Here is a 14,759-nt window from a genome sequence, read left to right on the forward strand (position 1 = left end):
TAATAAATATTTATATTATAAAAAAGTAATTCAAAAAAGTACAAAACTTTGACTGACTTGGCAAAGATTTTCAAAATATCATCCAAAGTCATCTTTTTTTTGGCAAAACTTGTTCTTGGGGCAATATCGAGATGACTCGGACAAGTTATCTAGGTCTCAGACAAAATTTGAAACCATGCATATTATTAACTTATGATTGCAGCCATACAAAATCCTAACAAGAAATTACGACAATACCCTTTCAATGTAATGATCATAGTTACAACATTAATGTGATTAAAGTTTATAGATGACCTCTCTCACTTATTCTCCATAGTCTTCTTGTCTAGGGATGGCCAGATTCATGATATCTTGGATCAAGAGTTTCATGTTGAAGTGAGAAGAGCCCTCCTCTTCCATTGCTGTCCTCGCCATCACCCCAAGCTCTTTTGCTCTTTTCCTTCTCTCTTCTCCTTCTTCACTAACATCCATTAGTTTCTTTATAGCCTTCTCAACATCTGACTTCTTCACCAACACTCCAACCTTCTCTTCATCTCCCCACGTAACAGGTTCACTAACCCCAACCCTTACTCCAATCCCCAAAACTTGTACAATCAGCTTCTCATTTAAGAAAATTTTAATGTGGTTCGATAATAAAGACTACGTCCCAAGGAGAAGGAAACAATTTACTCGTAAGAGCTTTTTGAATGAACCACAAATAAGAAAACTAAAAAAGAGGGAAGAATCCAAATTATAAGCAATTACTAAAAGAGTTGTGATGAATGCACATGATTTGGTACGCGGCTGATGTAGCCAGGGCACATAACTATAGATCCTTTTCATCAGAATACATAGGAAAAAGATGTGCAGTTATGTGCCCTTGCCATGTCAGCCGCATACCAAGACCGCGTGCATTCATCATTATTCTTTCTAAAAACAAAAGAGTTCTTAAGGAACGAACTCACCAAAGGAATCCACAATTTCCTTCTTGTCAACGCCTTCTCTTTTTTCATTTTTTTGCTAAATCGCCAATGACTTATCTCGCTATAATAGTAATTAATCTAATGTAAATGCATTTTTGTAAGTTAAAAATATTATTTAATGTGAATTTGCTTCAACAATACTCACATTTCCATAGTCTTTTATGAGGTAAACACTTTTTTAACCTTAACCCGTGGTTCAGATCATGAAACAAATAGATAGGATAAGTGGAAGAGTCTTGAATATTTCACTATTCAAATTAATTCCAAAAACGGTAAATTACTATTTTTTGAAAATAAATTTTTTTTTTTTTACCTAATTTTTCTTACTCAAAATACCCTTCTCTCTCTTTTTCTTTTTTAATATAAAAAAAAAACACTTTCCTTAATAAGATAGTAAGATTTGAAACCTGAGTAAAAGGTACGTGTTGCTCAAATGGATTACCACAGCAACAAGCTGACACCACAGCCCTCTTAATTTGATCGAAAAACTAATATTAAAAAAAACAAAATTCTTTTGAGCTTGATCCAAGCTTTTGCAAATGGACGGCTAGTCAACCCCCAAAACTTAAAATTCAAATTCAACAGCGAAAAATAACTTCTTTCAGAATTTTTTATTCTTTATTTTCAAATTTTCATAGAATTTTATTCGCTACAACCCTGAACCATCGGATCATGTATTTGGATGCCACAAGGTAGTTTGAAGGACAACACTTCTTCATGTTTTTCTTCTCTACCTGTTGTGGCCACCATTAAAGAATTTAGAGGACAAAATTCTATGAACTTTGAAAAAGGAAATTTTCGAAAAAAGTTATTTTTCACAGTTGTATTTTAAATTTAAGTTTGAGATCGAGTTCGCTAGCCTCAAAAGAAATTGTTTTTTTTTTTTTTTTTTTTTTTTTGATTTGAGTTTATTGAAGAAATTTAAAGTGTTGTGGTGTTGAATTGCTGATGTGGTAATCTTCTTCTTCTTCTTCTCCGCCTATTGTGGCCTTCCTTGGACTTACTTTTTGGCATTCAAAAACATGATCCGGAGATTCTGGGTTGTAGGGGACAAAATTCTATGAACTTTAAAAGAAAAAAAATTGTGAAATAAGTTATTTTTTGCCGTTGAATTTTAATTTTAAGAATGGGAGTTCGCTAATCGTCCATTTTCAAAAGCTTTGATCAAGCTCAAAAGAAATTATTTTATTCATTTATTTATTTTTGAAACAGAGTTTTTCGATGAAATTTAGAGGGTTGTAATGTCAGATTGCTGATGTGGTAATCTATTTGAGCAAACTGGCCCTTTGTAAGGCTTCAAATCTTACTATGTTAGTAAGAAAGGTGTTTAAAAAAAAGTGAAGAGGGTTTTGTATATAAAAATTTATCAAAACATGTTCATTTTTAATACTATTTCGATAAAAATAAATATATATATATATATATTTTAAAAATTAAAAATTATTATTTTTGGCATTAATTTGAATAGTGCACCATTTTGTGAACAAATCCTTTTTTTGTGCTCCGTTTTGAGAATTTTCTCACAATTTTTTGAGGTAAAAACCAAGATTTTTTTTTAGAACGGAGGAAGAAATCCAAGTATTTAGGCACAAGATTGAAGAATTGAAATATGTAGAAATTTTGTGAAAAAACAAGGTTTTATAACAAAAAGATTGAAAGATGAGGGACTTTTTACCATTTCAATCATAGTGACAATGTTGGGATTTGGGAATAATTCGGGAGGGAAAAAATCGGCTAAATTGGAAAGAAATAAAAAATAAAAAAGGATACTATTACTCATGAACAATATGGAGTTGTGTAGTTTTCACATTTTAAACATAGAATTAAACACAATAATGAATTTTATATTATCAAATAATTAAATATAATATAAAATTACGAATTAATCGTGTCTGCTTCAAAAGATGGGAGAATTGTCACTAGTAATTTCAAAAAGCATAGAAGATCACAACCAAGAGTGAAATTCATCAGTTTCAAACTGTAGAAGGTATCTCAAAAATCCACCAATACCTGAAGTGGTAGATTTTAGTTTTAAAACTCGAATATTCAACTCAAAACTCAGCCAATTAAGCTGACTTGATTGGATTTTGAGGTGATTCTCTCCCAAAACTCAATGGAGCCCATTCGTTGAATCTCAAGAAATCAATGAGCCAATTCATTAACTCAATCGAGTCAACTAGAAAATCACCAAGAAGTGAAGTAAAAAAGAACAAGAGAGAAAGTGGAAAAGAGGGAGCAAGAGAATAAGACATTAAGAGAAGAAACTTAAAAAAAACTTTGAGACAGAGAAAGAAAATAGGCGCTAGAGAAATAGTTTGAACGCGGTTGGGGGGGAGTGAGAGATATAAAAATGATTTTATTTATAATAATAAAATGAAATAAAAAAAGGAATCCTTAAATAAGAAAATGGGTTCTCCTTAGAAGGGGAAGAATAAGATTAAGAAATAGAAATATTTGACGTTCATTTATTCTTATTGATTTGTTATACTTAATTTCATTAATTTATGTGCAATAAGGAAAAGTTTGTTGTAATGAAAGTTAACATTTTTGTGGAGGGCTTTTTGGATTTTCACTCCTCAAGATAAGTATTATACCTTGATGATGGCTTTTGTCTTGATTAAGAGACTTTTCTTCAACTCTTCTTGAACTTAGAGCAGTAAAAGAAATTAAGGTTGAAGGAAGAGGCCCTATTGTCGTGCTTACCAAAGATCTTTCGAAGATTTAGTTAGTAAAACAATGATGATCTAGAGAGAATGAAAGGTTTAGATGGAAAAGATGATGAATAGTGAAATTACAGAGAAGACTTTGTTTTTACTTGAGTGAGTAGTGTTCCTTTTTTTTTTCTCCACCTTCTCTCAGTTTTTGAGAGGGGGTTTTATAGTTCAAGTCCTAGGACAAGTATCACCACACGGTTGGTCCAGGTGTAGTGCCACGTGAGGTATGAGTTGGATGGAGACTGCTGACTCTCACATTGGATTTTGTGCGTATATCTTATTAATTCTAATACTTGAGTTTAATTAATAGTGTTTCACCTAGGAGTGTTAATGGGTAAGTTCTAGTTTAATTCTTAAAGAATTTAGAATCATAACCATTATATTAGTTAGGCTCCAAAATAAATGGAATCAAAACTAGAACTGGAACCGCCAAAAATCACGAATACTCATCGGTTTTGATTCTCAAGAATCGAATGAAAAAAAAGGTATTTCAAATCATTACAACAAATTTTTTCCTTTAAAAAATTTACATATTATCAACAAAATTATTAACTTAGTTATAATTTGTTATACTAAAGATACAAATTAATGATCTTTTTCAAAAGTTAAAATTTTATCTTTGTTAAAAGTAATAAATTTTTAGAAGAATAACTCATTTTAAGCTTTAATCGATAATTTATACAAAAAATTGAAGAATTGTATATAACATGCATTTATTTTGAAATAAAAAATGCCTTAAAGCATCTATAGTGTGGAAATAAATAACATAATAAATCGGTTCCGGGTACCCATTGGATAGAACCTAACGGTTACGATTTCTATCGGTTCGATTCCATTTTAGATTCCAATAAAACGTTATCCGGAATAAGGGTTTTCGATTCTAATTCCGATTCGATTTTGGTTAAATAAGTACCCATTAACACCTCTAGTTTCAATACAATCAATATTAGATTAATATGATTAATTGTTTGGGGGTGGGTGAGTCAGGGAGTGTCACCCTAACCTCAATTTTAACAAGTATCAGAGAATATTACATTTAAGGAGAAGATTTGGCATAGGAGAATGTTCAAATATCATAAAATTCTTTGTCTTATTCGGACTATGATTTCTGAATCGAACAGGACATTTTACCGATCTGATGGAAGATTCTATTATTTGAAGCTTGTTCATTTCTTGTTCAAATTGTCCTAGTTGGTGAACTTTTGTATTGTTCCATGAATTCAACAGTCAGCTCGCTTAATATCATCCTATCAGGTATGCTATGTAAGTTGGAGTGGGTTTCAGCTTTGCCTACCGACCATTCTTAACTTTGACTAGACCTCAAATTTCTTGCTTTGGCTTTTAATGATCCTGTGGCGCTTGTGCTTTAAACTCGTTATTTGATTCTAGGCCTATCTAATCCCCAAGGACGCATGTCCTTATTCCTTAACACACAACATGACAAAAATAGTCTCCACATTTTCCAAATTATCCTATTTTATTTTCGATAGAAGTTAACATTGTACATAAATTTTATTGCCATTCCAACTTTTACAAGTAACACATCAATTTATGAAAATGGATATAGCACACTAAATAAAAATAAATACACACCAAATAATTCTCTCTCAACAATTTTCGAAGGAAAACACTACTAGTGAATCACACTAGAAAATAAATCTCAATAAGGCGTATCAGTTCCATAGTCTTCTTGGGGATTAGGGGTACTTACCCTCCATGGCCTTCTTGTCTTGGATGGACAGATTCATGATATCTTGGATCAAGAGTTTCATGTTGAAGTGAGAAGAGCCATCCTCTTCCATCGCTTTCCTTGCCATCACCCCAAGCTCTTTTGCTCTTTTCCTTCTCTCTTCTCCTTCTTCACCAACATCCATTAGTTTCTTTATAGCCTCCTCAACATCTGACTTCTTCGCCAACACTCCAACCTTCTCTTCATCTCCCCACAAAACAGGTTCACTAACCCCAACCCTTACTCCAATCCCCAAAACTTGTACAATCAGCTTCTCATTTAAGAATTGCTCAGCAAACATAGGCCAAGTAATCATTGGAACCCCTGCACACACTCCTTCCAATGTCGAATTCCAACCGCAATGCGTTAAGAATCCTCCAATCGATCGGTGTGACAATATCAGTACTTGTGGTGCCCATCCCCAAATTACTAGACCCCTATCTTTGTTCCTCTCTACAAATCCATCTTCAGAAAACCATTTCTCTAATTCCGAGTATTGTTCGCCGCCTTTGATCACCCAAACAAATGAGCATTTCGATGCTTCTAAACCCAATCCAATCTCTATCAATTGTGAAGGAATTAAGCGAGAGAGACTTCCTAGACAAACATAAACGACGGAATTTGGCTCCTTCAAATCAAGCCAATTCAAACAATGCTTGTCTTCAATTGCCGACTTATTACCTCTCTCAGCTTTATCTAACACATCCTTGTTACATAGAGAAACTGGACCAATACACCACGACTTGTTCTGTTTTGCCTTGTGGAATTCCTCGACGTATCTAAGCTCCAAATCATTGAAACTATTTACCACCACACCGTATGCAGATAATTCGGCGTCTTCTATCTTTTTGCAATAATCTTTGAATTCTTTCGAGCGTAGATATACGAAGTCCGGTAGCTGGGCCTTTGTTACCTCAATTCGATCAGGCAAGCCTGGCACAATGAAAGGCTCCGAATTAGAAGTGACACTCTCAAGATCTTTGTAGTGGATTATATTGTGACAGCACAATAGAGAGAAACAAGAAAAACCGTGGAAGACAAGCCTTGGAATTCGAAATTTCTGAGCTGTCTCATTCGTCCAGGGAAAAACAAAATCAGAAATTAAACAACTCGGGACGGGTTTTAATTCTGCGAGTGATTGTTCTAATGGTTGTTGAAGCATTGTAATTGCTAATAGGAAATTTTTTAACAAGTCTCGCGAAGGGACAGTGTCCATGTTTTCGATTCCCTCAGGTAATCCTGCTTCTTTCCATGGGAATTGAAGTTGGAGAAGTCGAATTGGGAGACCAGAATCAACGGCACGATTGATTATCGATTTGAAGCGTAAGCCATTGAGGGGTGTGGTGACTATGGTGACAGTCACACCATGCTCGGCAAAGAGCCTAGCCATGTCGATCATTGGGATCATATGGCCTTGGGCCAATTGAGGAAACAAAATGAAATGAAGTTGGTGGCATTGTGGAGCCATTGTGGGATGGATGGATGGATCACGTCTAAGTGGTTAGAGTTTTTGGGTTTGTGAGTGTTTTATAAGGGTAAAAAGAGGGGACAAAGGTTGTAGGTGTACGTAAGCTCAAACGTTAGCATTGGAGTTAATTTACTTATTTGGACTATTGTCTCGCATCATTGTATTTAGTACTTGTTTTCATATAATTGAAACCCTTTCCTTGATAATGAGTAAAAAGGGCCTTACAAATCTCAAGGACTTGATTTACAAAACTCGAGGACTTCTTGACAATGGATGAGGCTTGGGAAGGCCTTTTTTACTCACCATCTTAATAAGGCTACTCAGACTACATTTTTCTTGGGAATCTTTAGGGTGTCAATCGTTTGTTTAAGGACGAGGCAACAAAATCCAAAGAGTAATTATAATCTGATTCCCTCACATTTCATCAGGATACACAATTGCACATATTTATGGGGATGTGCAGTTCTGTATCCCGACGCATAAAGTCTTTGGTTTTAGCACACCCCACATCAGGTGAGTATTTTGAGTATGCCATGTGGGAAGTCAGATCATCACGACTCAAATCCAAATCATGGTTTTTTTTAAAGACTCATAATTTTCTGAGGCTTCCCTTTGACATATGCCACCAACACATAATCGTAGATCATTTACCCTGGTATACACATAACCAAAAATATTTTTCTTGTGTATCCTGAGGCAAATGATCTACAGTTCTGTGATGGGGGGCGTATGTCAAAGGTGGGCATCAGATTATCATGACTCTTTTTTAAATTCCACATCTTGTATCAACGCACAAATACAAACTACAAAATTGACTTATCCGAGCTGCCTCGTCTTATTTGAGTTAAATTGTTTAAATAAATAATTTTAAAATGAAAAACACTTCCTTACTATCTTATTCAAGAGCAGAGCCAAGATTTTCTTATAGTGGAGGCAAACCATGATTACTTGTTTAGTTGAAGAACTTGAAGATGAATGGTTTTAGGGAGGAATTTAGAGGTTTTTGGTTAGAAGTTGAAGAAAATGATATTTAGATCCTTTCCAATTAGTATATCAAAAGACACGGTCAAGAGGCAATGTCATCAACAAAAAATTGAAAGGGGAAGGGGGGGCACAAAAATTGAAGGGAGGTGAGGGTGTGAGGGCAAATGGGGAGAGAGGTGAGGAACTAGGGACAAATGGGGCACGTAATTAGTTGAAAATATATGAGTGTCTTGAAATTCTATAGGGGCAATTGCCCCCACCAACTCCTTACTAGCTCTGCCCCTAATCTGATTAATATTTCAAATCTTATTGAGAGTCATTGAACTTAAATGGATTCTCAAATGGGCAATCAAACACCTCAGCCATCTTCATTTCACGGACAAACTCAGATAAAAAATCAATTGGGTTTGATCCTAGGTTTTTGAAAATAAATGACTACTAAACTCCCAAATTTAAAATTAAACGATGGAAAATTTCCTTTATTAAGTTTTTGTTTTGTTTTTTAAGTTCATAGAATTTTGCACTCTACATCTCAGTGATATTGGGTCATGTTTTGGATGCTACAAGGCGAGCTCAACACCCTAATTAAGTAAGATTTGAAATCTGCGATTTGAAACCAATGACATGCCTCCTTTGACCTCAATTATTTTAAGTCCTACATATAACTATCTAGAGCCAACCTAATTCTACCCCAATAACTGTTTTTCTATTGAAAGGTTTCACAAGGATAATTCACCTTAGGTCCAACATATATGACATATGTAAGATACTATTCCTAATCTCTACCACAACCTTCTATACATCACAACTTCTCATTATAGATAAGATATTATTCCTAATATCTACAACAACCTTCTATACATCACAACTTCTCATTAAACCTTCTATACATCACAACTTCTCATTATAGATAAGATATTATTCCTAATCTCTACCACAACCTTCTATACATCACAACTTCTCATTATAGATAAGATACATGGAATATGATTCAATGTATCTCATGTACCATATTATCATATACTCTAATGGTTCCAATTTCTACTCTTAAGCCTTGGATTGCACATGTTATCATGGTTTTAAAACTCGGTTAAAATTATGTATTAATATATATATTTATATGTAAATAATTATAATTCTCTTTATATAAAATAAGGTAGGTTAGAAGATGATTAGTCTCAAGATCCTATTTCTATTTAGATAATAAATACTTAAATTATAAAAAGGTACAAAACTTTGATTGACTTGGACAAGTTTTATTGATTTGACAAAGATTTTCAAAATATCATCAAAGTCATCTTGTTTGTCAAAACTAGTTCTTGGGGCAATATCGAGATGACTCGGGCAAGTTATCTAGGTCTCGGACGAGATTTGAAACCATGCATATTATGAACTTATGATTACATTTACATTAATGCCATACAAAATCCTAACATGCAATTACGACGATACCTTTCCATGTAACTATCATAGTTACAACATTAATGTGATTAAAGTTTATAGATGACCTCTCTCACTTATCCTCCATAGTCTTCTTGTCTTGGATGGACAGATTCTTGATATCTTGGATCAAGAGTTTCATGTTGAAGTGAGAAGAGCCATCCTCTTCCATTGCTGTCCTTGCCATCACCCCAAGCTCTTTTGCTCTTTTCCTTCTCTCTTCTCCTTCTTCACTAACATCCATTAGTTTCTTTATAGCCTTCTCAACATCTGACTTTTTCACCAACACTCCAACCTTCTCTTCATCTCCCCACATAACAGGTTCACTAACCCCAACCCTTACTCCAATCCCCAAAACTTGTACAATCAGCTTCTCATTTAAGAATTGCTCTGCAAACATAGGCCAAGTTATCATTGGAACCCCTGCACACACTCCTTCCAATGTCGAATTCCAACCGCAATGCGTTAAGAATCCTCCAATCGATCGGTGTGACAATATCAGTACTTGTGGTGCCCATCCCCAAATTACTAGACCCCTATCTTTGTTCCTCTCTACAAATCCATCTTCAGAAAACCATTTCTCTAGTTCCGAGTATTGTTCGCCGCCTTTGATCACCCAAACAAATGAGCATTTCGATGCTTCTAAACCCAATCCAATCTCTATCAATTGTGAAGGAATTAAGCGAGAGAGACTTCCTAGACAAACATAAACGACCGAATTTGGCTCTTTCGAGTCAAGCCAATTCAAACAATGCTTGTCTTCAATTGCCGACTTATTACCTCTCTCAGCTTTATCTAACACATCCTTGTTACATAGAGAAACTGGACCGATACACCACACCTTGTTCTGTTTCGCCTTCTGGTATTCCTCGATGTATCTAAGCTCCAAATCATTGAAACTATTTACCACTACACCGTATGTGGTTAATTCAGCCGCTTTTATCTGTTCTACCAAATCTTTGAAATCCATCGAGCGCAGATTTACGGTGTTTGGTAGCTGGGGCTTTGTTACCTCAATTCGATCGGGCAAGCCTGGCACGACGAAAGGCTCTGAATCGGAGGTGACACACTCAAGGACCTTGTAATGGAGTATATTGTGACTGCACAATAGAGAGAAACAAGAAGTTCCATGGAAAACAAGTCTTGGAATTTGAAATTTCCGTGCTGTCTCAGTAGTCCACGGAAAAACAAAATCAGAAATTAAACAACTCGGGACAGGTTTTAACTCTGCGAGCGATTGTTCTAATGGTTGTTGAAGCATAATAGTTGCTAAAATGAAACTTTTCATCAAGTCTCGCGAAGGGAGAGTGTCTACGTTTTCAATTCTCTCTGGTAATCCTGCTTCTTTCCATGGGAATTGAAGTTGGAGAAGTCGAATTGGGAGGCCAGATTGGATGGAGCGATCGATTATCGATTTGAAGCGTAAGGCGTTGAGTGGTGTGGTGACTATGGTGACAATCACACCATGCTCGGCAAAGAGTCTGGCCATGTCAACTATGGGGATCATGTGGCCTGGGCCATATGAGGAAACAAAATGAAGTGAAGCTGGTGGAGTTGTGAAGCCATTGTGGGGATTGATTATGTCTAAAGTGGTAAGAGTTGTTGGGCTGGTGAGTGTTTTATAATTGTAGAAAGAGGGGACAAAGGTTGTAGGTGCGTAAGCTCAAACGTTAGCATTGGAGTTTTTTTCTATTATGTACTTATTTATTTGGACTTTTGTCTCAAATCACCGTAATTAGTCCTTGTTTTCAGGGATACATTTTTTTAGAACTTAGAAGAGAACATTTCCTTACTAAGATGGGGAGAAAAAAAAGGCCTTACTAAGCCTCATCCATCGTCAACAAATAGACCTCAAGATGCGTAGAAGAAGATCTCAAGTTTTATTACAAATCTCAAGGACTTGATTTACAAATCTCTAGGATTTCTTCGATGATGGATGAGGGTTAGTAAGGCCTGTTTTACTCACTATCTTGGGAATCTTTAGGGTATCAACCGTATGTTTAAAGAAGAAGCTAACAAAATCCAAAGAGTAATGATAATCATACTCCCCAATGTTTCATCAGGATACACAATTGCACATATTTATGGGGATGAGCGATTTTGTATCCCGATGCATAAAGTCTATGGTTTTGGCACACCCCACGTCAGGTGAGTATTTTGAGTATGCCACGTGGGGAGTTAGATCATCACGACTCAAATCCAAATCATGTTTTTTTTTAAAGACTTATGATTTGCTGACACCTCCCTCTGACATACTCCCCCAACACAGAACCTTAGATCATTTACCCTGGGATACACATAACCATAAATCTTTTTCTTGTGTATCCTGAGGCAAATAATCTATGGCTCTGTGATGGGGGCGTATGTCAAAAGTGGGTATTAGATTATCACGACTCTTTTTTAAATTCCACATCTTGTATCGACACACAAATACAAACTACAAACTTGACTTGTCTGAGCTGCCTCATCTTATTTGAGTTAAATTGTTTAAATAAATAATCTTAAAATGAAAAACACTTTTTTACTATTTGATTAATATTTCAAATCTTACTAAGAGTCATTGAGCTTAAATGGATTCTCAAATTAGCAATCCAACACCTCAACCATCTTCATTTCACGGAAAAACTCAAATAAAAATCAATTGGGTTTGATCTTAGGTTTTTGAAAATGGATGACTACTAAACTCCCAAATTTAAAATTAAACGGTGGAAAATATTCTTTATTAAGTTTGTTTAGTCTTTTAAGTTCATAGAATTTTATCCTCTATGTCTCAGTGATATTGGACCATGTTTTTGGAAGCTAGTCATGCTACAAGGTGAGCTCAACACCCTAATTAAGTAAGATTTGAAATCTGTGATTTGAAACCAATGACATGCCTCCTTAGACCTTAGGCATTTTAGATCCTACATGTAACTATCTAGAGCCAACCTAACTCTGCCCCAATAACTGTCTTCCTATTTAAAGGGTGCATGAGGATAATTCACCTTAGGTCCAACATATTTGACATATATAAGATATTTACTTGACTCTCTTAATCTTCTAAATATTATTCATAATCTCTATCACAACTTTTCATTATAGATAAGATACATGGATTATGATTCAACGTATCTCATCTACCATAATATCATATACTCTAATGATTCAAATTTCTGCTCTTAAGCCTTGGATTGCACATGCTATCATGATTTTTAAATTTGGTTAAAATTATTTCTTAATATATATTTATATGTTAATAATTATAATTTTTTTAATATATAAAATAAGGTAGGTTAGAAAATTATTAGTCACAAGATCTTATTTCTATTTAGATAATAAATATTTAAATTATAAAAAAGTAATTCAAAAAAACACAAAATTTAGAAAAATCTTTCTGACACTGTGTAAAATACATTATAATCTTATGTCAAAAGGTTCCTTCTGACATTGTATACAATGCATTATGATCTCATGTCAAAAGGATCATTTTAACAAAAAGAGTATTTTTGCTAGCAAACTTATGGAAACTACTGTTTTTACCAATTTGATAAATAAGATGTACAGTGATCCTTTTTGGTAAATAATCGATATGCAGTACATGATTTGGTAAATCTACCAGTTTATAATAAGAGGGGATAAGGGTTGAAGGTAAGTCAGCTCCAACATTAGCATGGGAGGTTTTGATTTTCCTTTGTTGTTTTAGCGATGACTGTTTAAACCACCTCCCACACCTCTAATCTTACCACATAGATATCATAGAATCTTCTCTATTTTTTCGGGTACATTTAATGAGAAAGATATGATTTGAGAGGTGGGTTTTGCCGGGTGACTTTTTTGAAGGTCGAAATAGACTTGTCACCCTCGTAAGCTCCAACATTAGCTTAATGGTGAGTATTGTTGATGAGTGTAGTTAAAAGCGAAAGGTACACTTAAGACACAAAGGCTTCTTGTTGCCTGAGGCGCACACGCGAGTGAAGCAAGACATAATAAAACTATAAAATAATTATAAAATTATAAACTGTAAAGTTCAAAAAATTAAATAATGAAAGATAGATTTTAGATATTTTTCAATTATAATATGTATAAATATGTTATTCATTCAATACTTCAAAAAGAAGGGTAGAGAGGAAGAGCAAGAAAAAGGTATAATTAGGCCAACAACATATGGCCTTGCTGCTACAACTGTTAAGGATGAAAACCATCCACATGAATCAACTCACAAAAGTCATGACTCAACTCAGAATGTTGCCAACTCAGCTGCTACCTCTTCAATGCATGACAAGTTTTCACCAGCTCATCTTTCCTTATCCAGTCAATCAAAGTATCAATGCAGAATTTTCTTTAGAAGAAAAAAAAAAAAAAGCTACATCAAAGACAAATCTTGGAAATATCTCTAGAAAATTTTATTTTCCTCTAAATTCCAGATTTAGGAGGAGATGATATTTGATAGGAATGTTCTGTTTGTATAATTGTAAAAAGAATAATTTCATTTTCCCTTTTTTTTTAAGTGCCGATATTCTAATTAAAAAGTCTTCATTCGGTCAATACTCGATTGACGTGTTACTGACACCAAATTGTCGGGATACACAAAAATACATCTTTATGGGAATTTGCATTTGTGTATCCCGAGGAAACATATTTATGATTATGTGTCTATATCACATCGACCGAATAAAGACTTTCTAGTTTTACATAACAACCATTAGGACTGTCAATAGGCGGATCTGCCCTAACCCATCCCTAAAGAGGTGGGACGTATCTTAAATCAACCCTATACCCCTAATGGGCCAAAGTCGACTAAACCCTAACCCAAACCTAATGGACTCAAGCCAAATACAAATCACAAAATGTATAATTAAATATTTTTAATGGTAAAAAATGTATTTTCCAAATAAATTTACTATACAAATAAAATACATTTAGTTTATTTAATTGTAAGTGAGGCATGCACCTTACACAGTTGCACCTTGATTGAGGCGCAGTCAAGGCATGCGTCTTGGTACACCTCACTTAAAATGCCCACCTCACATTTATTAAGGCATATTAGGCCCGACCAGCCTTAAGGCGCTGGCCTTGACTACACACTTGATCAAAATTCATATTAAATATATTAATTATGTAAATTTTTAAAAGTACCTTTAATAGATCATTGCATTTAACATAATTTGTATATATTAACATAATGATTCTTACAAACAGATTTACAGATAAACCAAACTCGAATCAAACCAATTACAAATAGAACTACAGTCTAACTGAACTTTGATTCAATTCCATATTTCAACAAAGATGGAAGAACAATGACTCCATTTTAAAGCCTTCAAATTTTGACTAATCACTCCATAAGGAATTACATTGAATAATCAATAACTCTTGAAATTGAACCACCATTAATTGTTTTTTGAACATGGCAGTATCATGGATCAAGCAAACCATGGGATTTAAATCTTGTTAGTATTATAAACAATCTAGAGTTGCAAATT

The 14,759-nt window shown here is 34.4% G+C and overlaps 1 protein-coding gene and 1 pseudogene across 1 annotated transcript; both read right to left on the reverse strand.

Moving 5' to 3' along the window:
- Nucleotides 1-5,312: 5,312 nt before the first annotated feature.
- LOC147399714 (UDP-glycosyltransferase 73C6 pseudogene) lies at nucleotides 5,313-6,994 on the reverse strand (annotated as a pseudogene).
- Nucleotides 6,995-8,983: 1,989 nt separating this feature from the next.
- Nucleotides 8,984-10,878, reverse strand: LOC147399715 (UDP-glycosyltransferase 73C4-like). The gene is given in 2 exon segments (XM_086445181.1): nucleotides 8,984-10,821; nucleotides 10,824-10,878. Coding segments are annotated over 2 exon segments (1,491 nt in total). The 5' UTR covers nucleotides 10,864-10,878; the 3' UTR covers nucleotides 8,984-9,370.
- Between the last annotated feature and the right edge of the window lie 3,881 nt (nucleotides 10,879-14,759).

Source organism: Akebia trifoliata, chromosome 6, assembly GCF_017979445.1.
Source record: "Akebia trifoliata isolate Shusen 1 chromosome 6, ASM1797944v1, whole genome shotgun sequence".
Classification (NCBI taxonomy): Eukaryota; Viridiplantae; Streptophyta; class Magnoliopsida; order Ranunculales; family Lardizabalaceae; genus Akebia; species Akebia trifoliata.